The following is an 18725-nucleotide window of genomic DNA, read 5'->3' as shown; positions in this document are numbered from 1 at the left end:
CTCTCCCACGGTTATTCCTAAAAAAAGGGAAGAAAACTGTTTTAGTACTGAATGAAGAAAACTGTTGAAGTACTCAAGGAATATACGTCTACTGCTTTTGTATTCTATTCGTATACGATCTACCTAATCTACGGATTAATAAATGTCAAAGGGTAAGTTTTGGGCTAAAATCTCCTATTGGGCCCGTCCTATGCTATAGGACGGTCCTATAGGAGAGTAGTTGATTAGCATAATAGAGTTCGATGACTGATGATGTACACATAGTGTGGCCTCCATTACCGGGGGCGTTTAAGACCCCGTGTAACCACGGGCGGAGGAACCGGGCCTCTGATTTTTTGGCACAAAATTTATAAGCCTTATTGATGAAATTTAATACAAATATCGAAGTATAGTACACTTGTATATTCATATTTGGGGCCTCATTTTTTTTGCGGTGCACCGGGCCTCTAATTGTTTCAAGACGCCCCTGTCACTTACAACACCTTCATTTCAATCCCCGCCATTATCTTTACCTCCATTCAAGATCATTTTAATGGCGACTCTCCCTTTAATTCACGGCGCAATTTCGATCAAACAATTTAAGCACAGCCACCCTAATTTCGCAAATTTTCGAAGCCCTAAACCCTTTAATCGACTCACTTTTTCCTACAATTTCCCCAAATTCTCACTCAATTCCACCTCATGTTGTCATCAACATCAACATCATCATCATGACCATGATCATCATCATCATCATGGTGGTGATCATGAGTTGACCAAGGCTCAAGAAGCAGTAATTAGGTTTGCTAAGGCGATTAAATGGGCGCAATTAGCGAATTATTTCAGGGAGAATTTGAGGTTATGTTGTTTTTCAATGGCTATGTTGTTATCAGCTGCGATTTGCCCTTACTTACTCTCGAAAACGGTTTCCAAGCCGTTGCAAAATTCGTTGATTTTTGCCGCTTTTCCTCTTGTTGGGGTAAAATTTTTATGTCCACCTTGTTTTGCTTGTGCTGCATTTTGTGAGAGAATATGATGAAATTGGTTTTTGATTGAATATATTGATAGTAAATGATGAGTTTTAAGTAAGGTTGCGTAACTAGTCCCAATTATCTGTTTATCTTTGATTAAAGAAGTGTAAATAAATGATTGGGATGGAGGGCTTAGATTTTACTAAGCGCCATAATAGACTACGTGCATCCTATATGTGATAGACTCTTATTGAATGTCTAATGCGGAGTATGTAGATTTTAGTAAGCGCCATGATAGAATACGCCCAAACTTATTAGCGATTTGATTGGAGCCTAGTGAATCCACTAACCTCGGGTTTTAAGGAAATGATTCAGAGTCAATAGATTTGTGCATTGAGGGTAACTTCTTGTCATGTCGTTGCTGAACTTTGGGCTTGATTTTTTTTTTTTTTTTTTTTTTTTTTTTTTTTTTTGTAAGAGACAAATGTGGTGCTCTATGTGAACTACGAAGTGGATGTTAAGATAATGCTGCGAGGTGTGTTTCAAGATTTGTGATATTCATGTTTTTAAATTAGCTGACGAAGTAGAGATCAATTATTCATTTGCTTTTAGCTTTGAGCAAGAATGTGGAGGTTTCATTTTCGGGTCGCTGTCGCTTAGCCTTTGCTGCAGTTGATTGTTCAATTGAGATTGTGTCTTCTGCTGTTCATAAGGAGGAATAATAAATAAAAGTGGCCCAAAACCAAGTCGAAACCTAAAGTAGTTCATAGATTAAATTTCCATGAATTACGTGGTATCGTTCATTAAGAAATATAAATGACCCAAAATCCAAGTGAAGCCAAAAACAATTCTAACATTTCGTTTCTCTGTGTTGCGTCACATGATCCTAGCTGTAACCAGCTGTCTATATGGCAGGTTTCAGCATCACTGGATGCTCTTATTGATATAGCAGGTGGGAAAGTAAACATTCATGTCCTCATGGCCCTCGCGGCATTTGCATCAGTGTTTATGGGGAACTCTTTGGAAGGAGGATTGCTTATTGCTATGTTTAATTTGGCTCATATAGGTAAATACATAAATATATACGTTAGATATCACTCTATTGCCATTTTGCAGAGGGGATATAATTTGAATCTTAATTTAATGACATATCAGATGTCAATTGTAAATGCAGCTGAAGAATATTTTACAAGTCGTTCAATGGTCGATGTCAACGAGCTGAAGGAAAACTATCCTGATTCTGCTTTAGTGATTGTGGATGAAGATGAAGCGCCTGACTTCTCTAATTTATCGTATAAGAGAATTCCTGTGACTGAATTAGCTGTTGGCACCTTTGTCTTTGTTCAAGCTGGTGAGGTATACCAACATGTTCCACTGTTGCTCCTATTTGCATGTTTTTATTAATGATACAATAAACCAAGAGTTCAAATGTGTTTTGGGATCTGTTAACATGAACCGTCATATGCAATTGTGTTGTGTGGTGGTGGGAAAACAATGGAAAACTGGGAAAGAAAGGGAAATATACGATAGTAAAAAGAAGTAACATATGTGGAAAAAAAAATCTTGGAAGTGTAAAATGAAAAATGGGAAAGACATTAAAAATGAGGAAAACCTTTTTTGATCCTTAGTATTAGCATGCTGTGTTCGTCCTTTATGGGTAAATGAAGCACAAATATTACAAAAGAACTAGCTCCTTCTAAACCACGTACGTAGTTAGGCTTTCTATGATTTCATCATGTGAGGCATGATGGGAGTGATCGCCAACTAAAGTTTCAACACTTACAAATCTTCACCCTATGTATTCTCCAACCTGCATTATGATACTTCTCATTAAAGAGCCTCTGATTTCTTTCCACCCATATTATATGGGCTGCATTGATGCTACATCTATGCCATAGCCACTTAGCCAGTGCTTTCGTTTAGATCTGCTAACCAGCCTTGTGACTTCATATTATAAATTTCTTAGCGGTTGCATACAGCCCAACCTAGCCAGAATGCTATGCAGTACCGCTGCTACATATTGACAGGAAAAAGAGGTGGCAGTGAGATTCCTCCTCGTGTTTACAGTGAATGCACCAATTGGTTAAGGGAAGCCCTCTTCTTTTGATACTATCAGCAGTTGGTAACTTTCCTTTAGTTGCAAGAGAAGCAATGAAACTGTTTTAGGAACACAGTTTGAGTCCCAAATAGCCTTATATAGAGTCTGTTTGCTCATTTGTCTCCTGAAACAATCATTCACTTAATTGCTCATTTATCGGGTTATCTAAATCAACATGACAAGCTCAACAAATTTCTGCCGCCGATTAGATTAATCGTGAGTTATTATTTGTAGTCAGGTGAGGTGATTATAAATCTCTCTGGGTTACTTTCTTTAGTGCTCAATTGTTGGTGCTTCCACCTTTCCACTTTTGCTGACCAGAGCGTTTTATGCTAGAATCACATAAAATTGCTGGAGAACCATGTCCAACATCAAAGAAGAAATAACTACCATATTTCAAGCAGAAGTGTTTCTACCCTGTAAAGAGTGAACGAAGTCTTAGTTACAAGTAACACTAGGCATTTGGCTCTACTAAATTCCTCCATAATGATTAACACATGGTGTTTTTTTTTTTGTTTTTTGTCAGTCTGTCCCCGTGGACTGTGTTGTATCACAAGGAAGATCAACCATTACTATAGAACACTTGACAGGAGAAGTGAAACCCATTGAAAGCAATGTCGGAGACCGTATTCCTGGTGGTGCAAGGAACTTGGACGGCATGCTGATAGTAGAGGTACTGCTTTAAATTTCCTCAACGATACCCAAGTTGCCTTTGACTCTTCTCTTACTGAATACAATTTGGTTCCGAATTGTATATACTCCGTATATTTTCTACACCTTTTGCCTTCTTCTCGGACTAATGCCTCACCTTTTGGCTAATGCCTCACTAAGCCTTGGGCTTAGGCGCGCTTTTTAAACTAAGAGTTTACCTATCAAAGGAGAGACGAGAGAAGGGATATTCTGAGTGTCGAGGTTGTTAATGCGGTAAAGTAGATGGCAGTGAAGACTAGAGACTTTTTGGGAAAGGTTGACTGGTGGACAGTGGACATAATGGAGTGGCTATTGAGTAATGTGGTTGGTGGGATGAGAAATGAGGTTAGTGGTGTGGCTTATGCTGGTTGAATAGGAAAAAGATGGTGATGATGATTACTGAAGTTCTAGCCATCTAGGGAAATCTTAATCTTTTGTTTATCACCTTTGTTATCCAGTTCTAGCTCAAAGTAACGGAAAATCCGTGTGTGGGGTTTTTTGAGCAGGACTGTTGGAAAAGTTCCCACCCGTTGATTATTTTATCCATGCATAGAGTTGATTGTTTGCCTGTTTGACAGCTTTTAGGAGGAGAACCACATTCCCTTTGAAGGCAAGTCTTGCTTATTTCTCAAGAAATATGAGCGAAATACGAAATTAGGGACATGACTTAAACTTCCCAAGTGTCTGTATTCTTCTACTACAGCCTAAGATACTAGGTTGCACATAGTCATGAAGTTCCAACTGAAGCCAGTCCAAGCTCTATACTGGCTATTATTTGCCAAATGTATTTTATTAGTTGTTGCCGTACATATTGGTTGGCTATCCTGTACCTAATTTTAATGTTCCATCAGGCTTCCAAGACGTGGAAGGAGTCAATGCTAAGTAAAATAGTTCAACTAACTGAAGAGGCTCGTCAAAATAAGCCTAAACTTCAGAGGTGGCTTGATGAGTTTGGTGAACAATACAGCAAAGTTGTAATGGTACTATCAGTTGCAGTTGCCCTCATAGGACCAATTGTTTTCAAATGGCCATTTTTCAGCACACCAGGTAATGCAGAAAATGATGGGTCGCATTCCGCTGCCTTTCTTTATTCAGATAATTCACATGGTTCCCCTAAACTTTGACGCATTTCCGAAGCTACACATTTTTTTAAGTTTGCGCACACGATACCCTCGAGGGTCTTTTTGTGCCCAATGTGACCAAATCACAACTTCCGGTAAAAATTTTGGATATATTGATGAGTGTTCTTGATTAATTTTTGGAAGGATAAATAATGTGAATGTTTTTTTTTTTTTTTTAAATAATTGGTTTTATGTAAATGGTACCCTTGATGTTATTGTTGTTGTACATGGTACCCTTAAGGTTTCCCGTTTTGCACACTGTACCCTGTGCTTATTTTCAAATTCTAACTGATTTTCTCCTTAAAATAAATTGTCATTAATCAAAGACATGTCATTAATATAAACTAAATAGTTAACAAAAATTACGATTTGGTCACGATGGGAAAGAAATACAAACTTCAGGGTCCTGCGTGCACAACTTAGAATCTTAAATCTGTCAAAACTCAAGGATACCTTGAGAATTGTCCGGGTTTTTGTATGTTCTTTGAAGATTTGTTGCAAGTAATGTTCATTAATCACCCAGGGGCTAGGGCCGTCTAATGAATTCTAGAGGCCTTGTTCTAAAACCCAAATTGGAGGTCCCATATTATAAATAGCACATTTTATAAAAGAATAACGATTATATATCAATTTTCAGAGAAAAATAATTTTCTTCTCATATAGTGATTTTCTTCGTCCGATAGGAGGATATATTTTGTTTTACTTCTTTTACCTATGAGATTCACTTTTTAGCCTCCATTAGTCCCGTAATAATTACCCCCATCTCAAGCGATCCCTTAGTTTGCCTATATGACATTTATTTTTCAGTCTTCCAATTTAAAGTAAAAGTACTACCGAAGTAACAAATACAATCTACAAAAGATACAAAACTTGATACTAGAAGCGGCAGAAGATCAATAGCATTGCATTAATCATGGTGGGCCCCTACTTATTAAAGAAGACAAGGATTAAGTGTGTAGCGTATAGAATCGAATATCATTGGGGCGTTTGTAATGAAGAATGACAAGTCCGCTATGCCATTGTTCTTTTACAGTAGTTATTTGTATTAAAGAGTTATACTGTATTTTAGGCCCTTTGACATTTGGTCCCCAGTTCTTAGAACTGGTTGAACTCCCTGTCCAACTGGCCTGTAATCACCACTAACATCTATTGGAAAATTCTTTTGTCAGAAGTTTCAGAATTTTCTGTTTTGTTTCAGTTTATATAGCTATATTTCTTGCTTTGGCTACTTACCAGTTAGCATTTCACTAGTATGCGAAAGCTTTACCTGCTATTTGTATTTATAATGTTACTATCTCCAACATTTAGAGTTGTGTTGTGACTTGTGATGGTATGTGATAGCTCCTTTGAACAATCCTTAAATGAGAATAATTCCTTGTTTTATATAATTTGTTTTTAGGTGAAATTTAGTTGACTGTTGAGTGTCCCTGACTGAAATTATTCTTTTGGATTCTAGACTGAAGTAACTGTAATTTATGCCAGCTTCAAATAGCCTAGTCATTATTTGCATTGTTGTTTTTGTTCTCACTAGGATGGTATAGTTACTCCCCGCGCTTCCATGGCTGCTTATATTTACCAATTTCTGGCACTTAAATCAGGTGTTGAAATATTCATCTTGTAGGTTGCAGGGGATCTATTTACAGAGCTTTGGGGCTGATGGTTGCAGCATCTCCTTGTGCATTGGCTGTAGCGCCATTAGCTTATGCAACTGCTATCAGTGCTTGTGCTAGGAAGGTAATGCTCAGGAATTCAAGTATATGGTTAAATAAATCTTGTGGGCATTCGGTTGGCTTGTTTCTGGTGTTTATCTGGATTCAGGACTTTTGGTTCTATCTTTTACTCCCGGGGAGGTATTAAGAGGTTGAGAATATGGGAGGACAATGAAAGTAGGAGAGAGAGAATGTGGGGTCATACATCATAAGAACCACAAATGATAAGACTAAATAAGGAAAGTGGACATCTTTGTGAATTTGTCATTTTAGAAAAGTGGAACGTCTTAAAGAAGTGGAGGGAGTATATGATTGCGAGAACTACTCGATAAGTGAGAATATAAAACATATGTAAATGTAGTTCAGTATTTATGTTTCAATGGGGGCTCACTATTCACAGGTCGTGGATTATGATAGAATAAAGCAAAATGGCTCACGAAACTGGCCTTTATAAGTTCTATTACGAACAGTCATTTAGTGCAATTGTTGACTGAACATTCACTATGGGTTACATCGGAAACTATATTTTTGTGTTATGTGTAAGGTTGCGTCCATCCAGTTTCCTTTACCCTGCCATTTGCAGGAGCCCTTGAGGGATTGGTGTAATTATGATGTTGTTGCTCAATACTGCCTACACAAATTCTACTCAGGGTAATTTGCTCAAAGGTGGCCATGCGTTGGATGCGCTAGCTGCATGCGGCACTATTGCATTTGATAAAACTGGGACACTGACAACTGGGGTGCTCAAGTTCAAGGCAATTGAACCTATCCACGGACATCATATGGGTGATGATAATGGTGGACCGGCTGCATGTTGTGTCCCCAATTGCCAAAAAGAAGCACTTGCTGTAGCCGCTGCTATGGAGAAGGGTACTACCCATCCTATTGGGAGGTATATTTGATTCAAGTGGATTGGCTTTTAATATCTTGTTCTTTTTTCCATATAGAACTCTTTCATTCAATGTGGTCAGTAGATTTTATCTCACATATCCAAATTGTAAGGCTAGAACCACCAAACAAGTCTTATTTGAACTGTCTTGGATGATTGGTTTCCTTAATTTACTCCATCTACCCCGTGTATACAACAACAACAACAACAACATCAGAGCCTTAATCCCAAAATGATTTGGGGTCGGCTGACATGAATCATCCTTTCGAACCGTCCATCTACCCCGTGTATATTTTACGATTTTATGCGAGCCTTTGGATTTGTTTTTATGGAAGGACATGCAAGTTAGCTAGTCAGTCCTACATTCATGCTCCGCCAGACAAAGCATGTTTAAAAAAGAATTGTAGACTAGTACTAAAATGGAAAATGTAGACTAGTTGGGCACCTGCAGAGGCAGTACATGCCAGTGCAAAAATCTTATATTATACGTAGTACTTTATATGACTTTCTGATGTCAGCACTTGAGGTTGTATAATATAGATGTATTGAGTAAAGGTTGTATTGAATAAAGGTGTTATACGGCTTATACCATAATCTGCTGGTCATCTATTTGTTTGGTACATCTAAATATCTAATATAGTAAATCATGAGAAACATGTCCTTTTTATTTAAGTAATGCACAAAAATCCTTATTAGGCATTTATCTTGTTACAGTGAAGTCCTTTGCTGCTGAAATAATGTGCAGTTTGTCTGTGCAGAGCTGTTGTTGATCATAGCACTGGTTTGGACCTTCCTTCTATTTCTGTTGAAAGCTTTCAGTCTGTACCTGGTAGAGGTCTATTTGCCACTGTATCCGGCAATGAGGTAGGGCTTTTGACTAGCATGATCATTTGTGGCACTTACCTCCCCCGTGCCACCTTGAAGAAGGGGAAAGGGGAAATTATATATGCACTCCTTCCAATCTACACCAAAGTGCCCACGATTCAGAATACCCCTCACATTTGCGGGCCACTGGAACTTGGTGTAGATTGGAGGTAGTAATTGTTTTTTATTCAGTCATTACTTTGTTGTTCTAATTGATTTGTTGTTGTTATAGTCAGGAATAGGAAGCGGGGAACCACTAAAAGCAACCTTGGGCTCTGTTGATTACATTGCTTCACTATTTAAAAATGAAGAATCTCGAAAGATAATGGAAGCTGTGAGTTCATCAACCTTTGGCAACGATTTTGTTCATGCTGCTCTATCAGTAAATGACAAGGTACGGCATCATAATGGGGAATATATACTTTATAACTGCTTTATTCATGGTACTATATTTTTGGTCGAGACGTGATCTCAGAATGGTCATTGAGGCCTAACCTCAGCCATTGTGCCATAAATGCGTTCCCTCCATCCCCTCCATTTCCATCCTCTATATGTATACGAACAAAGGGTTAGTTTCAACATTCAAAGTAAGTTTAGGTGCCTTATGACTCTCTGATAGCCAGCATCATGTTTTTGACCTAGATTTCCTGTTTAGATGGAAGGGGCTCATCACGAGTTCCGTGCTTGCCTTGGTTTTCTTTCATCTGTAAAAATTTTTGTTTCTGTGTGCATTAATTGGTTGAGGCTGCACATGCTCTTCTGCTATGAATGTTTATAGCTTGATGATTTGACTATACAACAGCGATAATATATAAACTTCTGTCAGAAATTAGAGTTAGTGGAGAAGCGAAGTTCCAGTCGTCATGCTCTAGCTGCCTTTTGAATTAAGAAATAATGAAAGTGGCTCAAACTGCATGCAGGTGACTTTATTTCATTTTGAGGATGATGTTCGATCTGGTGTTTCGGATGTCATTGCGTGGTTGGTTGATCAAGGAAAGTTTAAGGTGATGATGTTGACTGGTGATCATGACTCAAGCGCACAAAGAGTTGCAAATGCTGTTGGCATCACTGAAGTTTACTCTGGTCTCAAACCTGAGGACAAGTTAAATCACGTGGTGCGTATTTCAAGAGAAACAGGTCAGAATAGTGCAAGGTCACATCGTTGGTTTTCGCTAGTTTAATGGTATGCGTGTCTGCGAAAGCTATGTGTCGCTAAACGTAAAAGAAATATTATGACATCAATCATCCCTTGGGAAGTAAGAAACTAAAAAGAACCTGTTTTGCATTTATAGACTTTTTAAGGGGGTGAAGATGTCCTCCATGGGAGGTTTCTAGTAGATTAGCAACATTAGATGAACTCTTAAGACTATAATAACTTGCACCTGCTGTATATATGCACACCTTTGTGAAGTTAGTGCGAAGAATTTTTTTGAAGTTAACAGCCATAGATGCAGTTTTCAACGCAATTGTCAATACTGGTCATAAGGAAACAATCACTCTTTGTTTTGGGCATATTGGTGAGGCTTCGAAGATATGACCCGTTACCCCAGTTTAGTGTGAGATTTCAAGGGTGAGTTTTAAAGACCCCATAGCAACACAATTTTTTAATCAGGTCTTGTCATTCAACAATGTTTGAATGGTGTATGGCCAGACAGTCTAATCCAAGTCCATCTAAACATTAATCTTACCGTCCGTATGTTATGAGGGCATTCCGAGCATCCTTATATATAATCATGGCACTGTCATATTATTCTTTTGACGCCCTCGCTACAGAAATGTGATGACTTGTTAAGCACATCAGGTTGAAACTTGAAAGTGATGTTTCACATTTCATCAGTCTTGAAGCTTTATCCTCCCTATTGTTAATTTTGCAGTCAAGATGTCTTCAATTTTCTGTTATTTGACGCAGGTGATGGACTTATTATGGTTGGAGATGGAATCAATGATGCTCCAGCATTAGCCGCGGCTACTGTCAGCATTGTACTTGCTCAACAAGCTAGTGCAACAGCTATAGCTGTTGCAGATGTTCTACTTCTGCAAGACAACATTTCAGGAGTTCCATTCTGTGTTGCTAAAGCTCATCAAACAACTTCACTGGTATGACTTTTTTGTAAATTGAACTCTCAACCTTTGTCTCAAATTCAATTTCCGCTATTGTGATAGTGATTTTATTTTGGTTTGCTTTCTATAGGTTAAACAAAATGTAGCCCTCACATTATCTGCTATAGTTATGGCTTCGATACCTTCCGTCATGGGATTTCTTCCACTTTGGCTAACAGTAAGAAAATCTTTGATTGTCACACTCCTGGTGTTATTGTCAGTGCTTTTGACCGGATTAAATGAGTTTATGCCGCCTGGTCATTACAACCATATTTATATAGAATATTAATCAGTATAATAATACAACATGACCCATACATTATATCATTATGTGGAGTAATATTTTATACGACTATAGCGACTGAAACTCGGTACCACCTGGTAGCATTTTATCAATATCCAACAATAAAATTACCTCCATGCCTGAGGGTTCTCGCTAATGGTGAGGTGAGATGTACGCAGACTCAAAACTTTTTTAAACAACACACAGGTTGTTTCCTAAATAACCAATTAATTGCGTTAGAAATTGTATCGAATGAGTGCTACTTTACAATAAGGAGAAACAGGCCCAATTTAATGGGCCATTTTGATTTATTCCATCGTAATCTGGATTCAAAAATGAGTGTTTGGTGTCATGGGAAAGGAAAATAAAACTCTGTAGCTGCTGCTGCTGCTGCTGCTGCTGCTGCTGCTGGCTACTGCTTCTACAACTAATTTCTTCTTTGAACTTGTGTATGGCTGCAGGTTCTTCTACATGAGGGTGGTACCCTTCTTGTTTGTCTCAACTCTATACGCGCCTTGAATGATCCAGAAGGGTCCTTCAAAAAGGATCTTGAGCATCTTCTTGAGAAATGCAAAGCTGCGATTATACAGATGCGCCAACAAATCCTCAGCTCAGGAACCATCCAAACTGCACATATACATTGAAGGTGCTTCCATTACTATGCCCATATTAACTGCAATTTGACCATCTCTGGAATATCATATATAGTGTGAGTGTTTAAACTACAGTAGTTTTGTACATGAATCACTATATTAGTAAAAAAGCAAGGTAAAATGAGCCATTTTTTCTCGAGTAGTCATTGTTCCTTGTGTATTATTGGTGCATATCCCATGTACTCCTGCCCCAACCCCTGCTCCAATTCCAACTCCCTTCTTTTACATGTAACTCCCACACTTGTGCCAGGAGCAATAAGACAATTTCTTAATTATGGCTATTAACGTTTCTTCTAGTAGAGTACATTTTTGCGCTATGGTGGAAGGAGAGGAGGACAAGGACGAGTACTAAACTCGGCAAGACATTTGAAAATAACCAACTTTTAGGAGAAAATTTATTGAGTTATCTTTCTAATTTTTGAAATTGTCTTCCCTGCCTTTCGTCAGTGTGTTTCTGAAACGTTGTTTGCTGTAGAATCGGAAACAATGCGACTAGTTTTACTGCCGTGCTGGAAAATCGTTTGTTCATACTTGACATATGGGTAGGTGTCTTGTATCTATGTGAATCCATCCAGCTGACACCATGTAGATGACAATGTTTTTAACACTCTCAAGTAAGAAACGGAAGTATTCAATTGATTGTTAACTGTAGGAGTGACAACTGCCATAGGGACTTGTGGTATGCTTTCGACGTGGTCGTCATCTTCATATTTACATCACTAAATCCTCATATGGTTTGTCAAACTTGAATTGCCACTCAGTTAGTTTTTGCATTCAATGCTTGCCTCCCTGTCTTAACCCCAAACCGTTTTTTTTTCTTTTTGTTTGCTAACCTTGCTCGTGCTTTTATCATAATTTGATAAATCCATGTTAATTGAAAAAAAAAAAGTCGATATTTACAAGAGTATGAAATTGGCCATATAACCTATTTCAGTCCACATCTGTCTTGTTAAACTCTGGACTTTCTTCTTTAAGTGGGACAAGTGATATTTTTTGGGCTACGAGAGCTCGAATTCAGAAAAGTGAGGGGTCCAACTGCATGCTCGGAGCATTGGATCTGTGTTATTATAATTAGTTTACAACTTACCACTTGATCACTGGAATCTCAGTTTACTGTGTTTCGAGGCTATATAACACCAATGTTGGCAAGATTAGATGGCAATAGTTGATGCTACAGCCGTGATCTAAACTGAAATAGAAACTTCATACGGAGTGTACTATAATTGAATCAACTTAACAAGTGATTGGATGAACTCATTTTGGATTGGCGTGAATCAATATCTATCTATCTATCTATATTATTAAAGTAAGCTTTTTTCGAGCGATTATAGAGAATCCAGCTTTTGCATACTATCTAAATACATTGATCATAGTCATTCCTACGCAACATATAAAACAAACTCCCATTAGACATTAAATTCATTAATTTATAAAATAAACTCTATATTTTTCCAATAGTTTGCTTCTAAGACAAACTCCCATTAGACATTAAATTCATTAATTTATAAATAGTCAATAATTGTCATAGTCATTCCTACGCAATGCTTCTTTAACAACACTTCTTTGTTCTTTTTAGGCTGCTAATATTTTAATCTTAAATTTATGAAATTTTTTGCATCTTATATTAATTATTATCTGTATTTTTTGTTGTAAACCTTACTATAGTAGGATTGACATTGATGTTTTTATTTTTCTTTTGCAGGTAAATCCAGCTTTTGCATACTATCTAAATACATTGATCATAGTCATTCCTACGCAACATATAAAACAAACTCCCATTAGACATTAAATTCATTAATTTATAAAATAAACTCTATATTTTTCCAATAGTTTGCTTCTAAGACAAACTCCCATTAGACATTAAATTCATTAATTTATAAATAGTCAATAATTGTCATAGTCATTCCTACGCAATGCTTCTTTAACAACACTTCTTTGTTCTTTTTAGGCTGCTAATATTTTAATCTTAAATTTATGAAATTTTTTGCATCTTATATTAATTATTATCTGTATTTTTTGTTGTAAACCTTACTATAGTAGGATTGACATTGATGTTTTTATTTTTCTTTTGCAGGTAAATTAAGTTGATTATACAGTAATTGCATTATTGTGGAGTACTTTACACGGACTACGGACTACGGTACATGTTTTCTTAATCACCTATATGAGATGTTGAATTTTTCTTTGAGTTTATTATGACTTCTATTCAATTTCCTTTTCATAATAATAGTAACCTCCTACGGTTATGTTTTTGATACTTATGTTTATGTACTTTTTGTGCTTTGACAACCTTCCTTCCCCCGATCCAGAGGCTTATTACTTTTAACAAAAAATACTTTCAAAGTTTCAATGTTCGATTAGCAGTTAATTTTATTGTTTTAAAGCATATCTTGAATTGTCACCATTGTGGCATTGTTAGTCATACATACGGAGTATACACTAATGTTCTATACGTTGTCAAAATCTATTTCTCTTACTCTTGGGAAATATCAGATTTGATAGATGTGTTAGTATATGAGTTCATATGCAATTTCCTTCTTTCTTGCTTAATTATTTCCATCTAACTCTTACGCTATTGTGTACTAATGTAATAGGATCAGGACATCACTTCTTAGTAATACATATATGTATTGTAATATGTAGATGTATTACAGAAGTTGGTTGAATTTAGGATTCTACAATATTTTGTCATTATTTAAACAGAAAGTTTTAGAATTTTAAGCATGTACTTCTATAATCAGTTTAATTAGTGCTATATGATGTTACAACTTTGTTGTCTAATTTTTGGGATTGACTATTAATACTAATGGTCAGTTACATCGGTTGTTCATATTTCATACTGTATGTATTTGGTCCCTTATTACAATATATATGCCATAATACGAGTAGAATCGATAATCGATAATAGTAATACTTTTTTTGTCCCAATTATTAACAAATGAATGAGACGGAGAAAGCAAGGATAAGCTTATTCTTTCGTTTTAACTCATGATCTTCCCATAAGTACTTAATGTATACCATACTAATGAAATTTATTTCTTAAAATTTTGTATCAACAAGGATCTCACTAATTGGGAGGCATTATAGAAACAAATTGTTCGACGTTTGTATTACTCTAACATAGTACTCCGTATCATGCTACCCCTCTCATAGAAGTTCTTTGCTTATACGTGTGACTTGCCACAACGCTATAAATTTTACTTCCCTCGGTTTTGTTCTAATTTTTTATTTAACTTTTTTTTTTTACGGAAATATCAATTCATTAATAAAATATCAAATAACACTTATAAAAAATAGGTATAATGAAACCAGTTTTAATAGAAATTAATGGACAAATTCCTTATTTAACTTTGATTAATATACTTTTTTTTACTATGAATAAAAAAAAAAGATTAATAAACAATTGGCCGACCATAAACAATGTATACGAAGTTGATTACTCTTAATTTATAATAAGGAAATTATATTATGTTTACTCACAATGTCACCTGTTAAAGGAAGTAAGATTTATTATAATAACAACTGACTATTTATAAAAGGAGTTTTTATTTTTGAGACAAAAAATTTACAAGTTTGTTTCGTTAGATTTGTAACAAAAATTTAGAGCCAATGTGGCATGTTGGCATGTCATATACAAATACAATAGAGAGAAATTTATATTTCGCCTTAACTTTGTGCTAATCTTCTTGATATATACACAATTGCTCAATTTATTGCCATTAGCTTATAGCTTATTTGATAATAACCAACATGTTTAATTGTAAATCCATTAGTCTACGATAATAATTTATATGGGTTAACAACACTAAGAACAAGACCCATATACTACTTACAATTAATCTGATTTTAAACACCAACGTCACTCTAATTATTCACAACTATGCGAAAATATCTCAACGCATGAAGCTAAGATTGAACTTTAAAAAACCAATTTACTAATTTCAGCCACGGTTATATTAGTAAGTGGATTACACATCCGATGTATTACCACCAATTGGTTTTTGAGCATTATAATAAAGTTTTCGAGTTTTGTTTTAAAGTTTTTGAGTTTTACTATAAAGTTTATTAGTTCATTCAATTAGAGCTTAAACTCAAAAAAAATTACAATATAACTCAAAAACATTATATATAAACTCGGTTAAATTTGAGTTTTTATGTCAAAAAATTAAAATGTAACTTATAAATTTCAAAAAACTCATAAAAAAATACACATATGCTCAAAAACTAATGATGTCCGAGGTAGTACATCCGATGTATGTTCCTATTTCTCCGGTTATATATATAATACGACAATCTCAAACCCTTCTCTTGATAGTCTATTATGAATTTATGATTATGATTAATAATGTTTGGACTGCCGCCTCCACCACATCGTCATATTAGTATGATACGCTTTGGGTCAAACCTGCATTGTTTTGTTATTGGGCTCATTCTCAAAACGTCTCATACTAAAGGAATGGTGAATCTCTTAAAAACTTCTCTTCTTTTTCCAATGTGGGACTTAGGTTGCTACCCCAATAAATAAAATATAAAAAATTTGATTATTTTGTTTGTTACAATGTCGAGAACTTTTTAGTTATACTGGTTGAGAAGAAGTATCTACCAAACAATTCATAAATCAATTTCAATTATCTTCACGGGCTCAAGTAAAGGCGTATACATTTTTTTTTGTTAAAATAAGTTGTTCTCAAAGTTGAGCTAAATAGTAACGTTTTTATATATATAGAAAAATACAAAAGACTCTACCAAATGACCCGTGCATCGCACGGGCATTAAATCTAGTATATAACTAAAAGAGGCTTTTTTTTCAAGACACTTACTTACACTTTTCCTATTAGAATTAGGAGATAGTTAAATATTTACAATTTTTTATTAGAATTAGGAAATAATTAATTATTTACAATTTTCTTATTAGAATTAGAAAATTATTCTTTAATATTTTTACACCTATTTTTAACATTATTAACTTTTCCTACTTTTTCAATTACAATTAGAATATTGTTCTCTAATATGAAAAGTTTAATGTAATTTAGAAAAAAAAAACTTAGATATATTCGCACTCTCCAATTTTATTCGGAATAACAAATATAATAATTAACAACATAAAATATTTGTAACTGACTAACAATATAAGAAAATGGAGGTATTAAGAGGCCTGGAGGCCCTATGCTGAACTAAGTTATATTACAAACGTGCGTGCATGCACAACCCTCAGTACAAGGAATTTATTTATGTAATGAACAAAAAGAACGCTAAAATATGCTCCTACATATGTTGTTATTGCTAATGTCATGATAATTATGGATAATAATACATATTTTCTTTTTTTGTTAATGATATATGTATTTTTCTCCACCAGTTTTAAAATTCTCATCTTTCAAAACATTTTTACATTTATTGTTAATTTATTATATTGTTTACATTCATATTTCATTATAAGAGAGATATATAAAAAAAACTATTACTCTAATTTACCTAAAACAGTGAAAAAGTTGAATATGTATTGATTCACATGCTTTCATTTTTTTTTTTAAATTCAAGGAAACTTCTATTTCTTCACATATTTTTATACTGGCAGACAAACGACCCCTAACTTACTGTACAACCAACTAAAAATGCATCTATCCATTTTATATATGACCGCATTAGATTTGTCTCATATAACCCTCAAAACTAATTTGCCACTATTTCCAATATTAATATTATATATTAATATTATGATCGAGTTTATTTTGTGAAATAATACTGCTTTCATATCATTATTTGTATATTTTTATTAAATCTATGATATGTAATGATTTAGAGAATACTACACATGACTATTACTACAACTTTATAGTCTCGCGCATAAAAAGTCTATAAATATTATGAAATATTTATACAAATAATTTACTATGCGGGATAATTAAAGCTTTCCCGAAACGCAACTTTGTAATCACAGCCATTCACAACAAGTTATATGCTTATTTTTATATTTATTATATTACTATTTTATTTATTAATTAATTCGTATCGTTTATATTATTATATTTGTATTTAATATATTTTATTATTATTATTATCATTATTATTATATTATCATTATTATTTTATTAATATATTCATTATTATTAATATTATTCATAACATATTAATGATTATTAATATTATTCATAACATATTAATTATTATTATTATTATTATTATTATTATTATCATTATTATTACTGTTATTATATTTAATAATATTATATTAATAAGTTATTATATTATATTTATTATTTTATTAATATATTCATTATTATTAATATTATTATTTACATTATTATTATTATTATTATTATTATTATTATTATACTTAATATTATTATATTAATAAGTTATTATATTAGACCTATTATTATTATTATTATATTTATTTTTTAGTTATTATTATTTATAATGGTATCATTTATATTATTATTATTATTATTATTATTATTATTATTATTATTATTATTACATTACTATTTTATTTTTTATATATCTTATTAGATTATTATCATTATATTATAATAATATATTTATTCTTAATGAATAATATTATTATAATATTTATTATTATTATTGGTATTATTGTTATTATAATGTTTATAATTATTGGTATTATTATTAGTATAATCCTTTTATTATTATTTCATTTCAGTTCAATTTAATTCCATTAAGTTCAGTTCAGTTCAACTCCATTAAGTTCAGTTCAGACAATTTCAGTCCAAAAGAACAAGACCTAAGAGGTGTTTGGTTGGGTTTTCTGAAATGGAATAAAATAGAGTTGTTCCATTCCAGTGTTTTGTTGGTGTATTATGAAATGGAGTTAGATACCCATGGATTCTAACTTCATTTCAATCCCTTGGAATTTCATACCCATATTCCTCCCTTGATATCAAACTATATTCCTTTCCTTTACAAGTTTAGAATGAATCAAATAATTTTAGAAAGTAATAGATTCTGGATCCCATAGCTCTATCATTCTATGGTATCATACTCCATTTCATTCCATTCCTTCACCTTGAACCAATTGACCCAAAAAATTGTATACTAAAAGAATGGAACTTAAAACCTTGGTGAAGATCAGGTGGGTATGAGATTTCAACTGATTAGAATGGAGTTAGATTCTAATTGATTCAAACTCCATTCCAAGATAACCAAACTAAACATTGCAATGGACCAAATCTACTCTAACTCATTCTAAGGTTTTTATTTTTACGAGGGGTGGAGGCGGGCTTTGGAGAAGGGGAAGAGTTCAGTCTCGATGGGTACGATTACTCTCTGACGTTTACGAGTGTGATTTAGGAGATAGAAAAAGGTATTTATACACGGGGGCTAAATTGGTTCTTCAATAATAAGGTT

The 18725-nt window shown here is 34.0% G+C and overlaps 2 protein-coding genes across 3 annotated transcripts in view; both read left to right on the top strand.

The window, feature by feature from the left end:
* Positions 1-442: 442 nt before the first annotated feature.
* On the top strand, positions 443-13609 carry LOC141634356 (putative cadmium/zinc-transporting ATPase HMA1, chloroplastic). Of its 2 annotated transcripts, XM_074446560.1 has the most exons (14): positions 471-958; positions 1866-2016; positions 2125-2306; positions 3575-3721; positions 4590-4785; positions 6481-6593; positions 7219-7460; positions 8216-8321; positions 8554-8715; positions 9242-9458; positions 10231-10418; positions 10513-10599; positions 11166-11350; positions 13432-13609. In XM_074446560.1, the coding sequence occupies exons 1-13, from the start codon at positions 533-535 to the stop codon at positions 11346-11348; spliced, it is 2400 nt and encodes a 799-aa protein (XP_074302661.1). In that variant the 5' UTR covers positions 471-532; the 3' UTR covers positions 11349-11350; positions 13432-13609. The 2 variants fall into 2 exon arrangements, with proteins under 2 accessions (XP_074302662.1, XP_074302661.1); XM_074446561.1 differs by lacking the exon at positions 13432-13609 and having other exon boundaries at positions 443-958; positions 11166-11496.
* Positions 11632-18725, top strand: part of LOC141628369 (protein FAR1-RELATED SEQUENCE 5-like) — a 22479-nt gene continuing 15385 nt past the window's right edge. Inside the window, exons 1-2 of the mRNA XM_074441526.1 lie at positions 11632-11702; positions 11833-11899. Coding sequence (XP_074297627.1) covers positions 11632-11702; positions 11833-11899 — 138 coding nt within the window. The remainder of the gene's footprint in view (positions 11703-11832; positions 11900-18725) is intronic.

The sequence above is a fragment of the Silene latifolia genome, chromosome Y (assembly GCF_048544455.1).
Source record: "Silene latifolia isolate original U9 population chromosome Y, ASM4854445v1, whole genome shotgun sequence".
Lineage (NCBI taxonomy): Eukaryota > Viridiplantae > Streptophyta > Magnoliopsida > Caryophyllales > Caryophyllaceae > Silene > Silene latifolia.
This window is presented reverse-complemented; position numbering and strand designations above follow the sequence as displayed.

Bases quoted from the DNA above. Each gene is read 5' to 3' on its own strand.
- LOC141634356 (XM_074446560.1), top strand. From the start codon at position 533: ATGGCGACTCTCCCTTTAATTCACGGCGCAATTTCGATCAAACAATTT. The intron at 4,786-6,480 runs GTAATGCAGAAA...TTCATCTTGTAG, and splicing joins GCCATTTTTCAGCACACCAG to GTTGCAGGGGATCTATTTAC. The intron at 10,419-10,512 runs GTATGACTTTTT...TGCTTTCTATAG, and splicing joins CTCATCAAACAACTTCACTG to GTTAAACAAAATGTAGCCCT.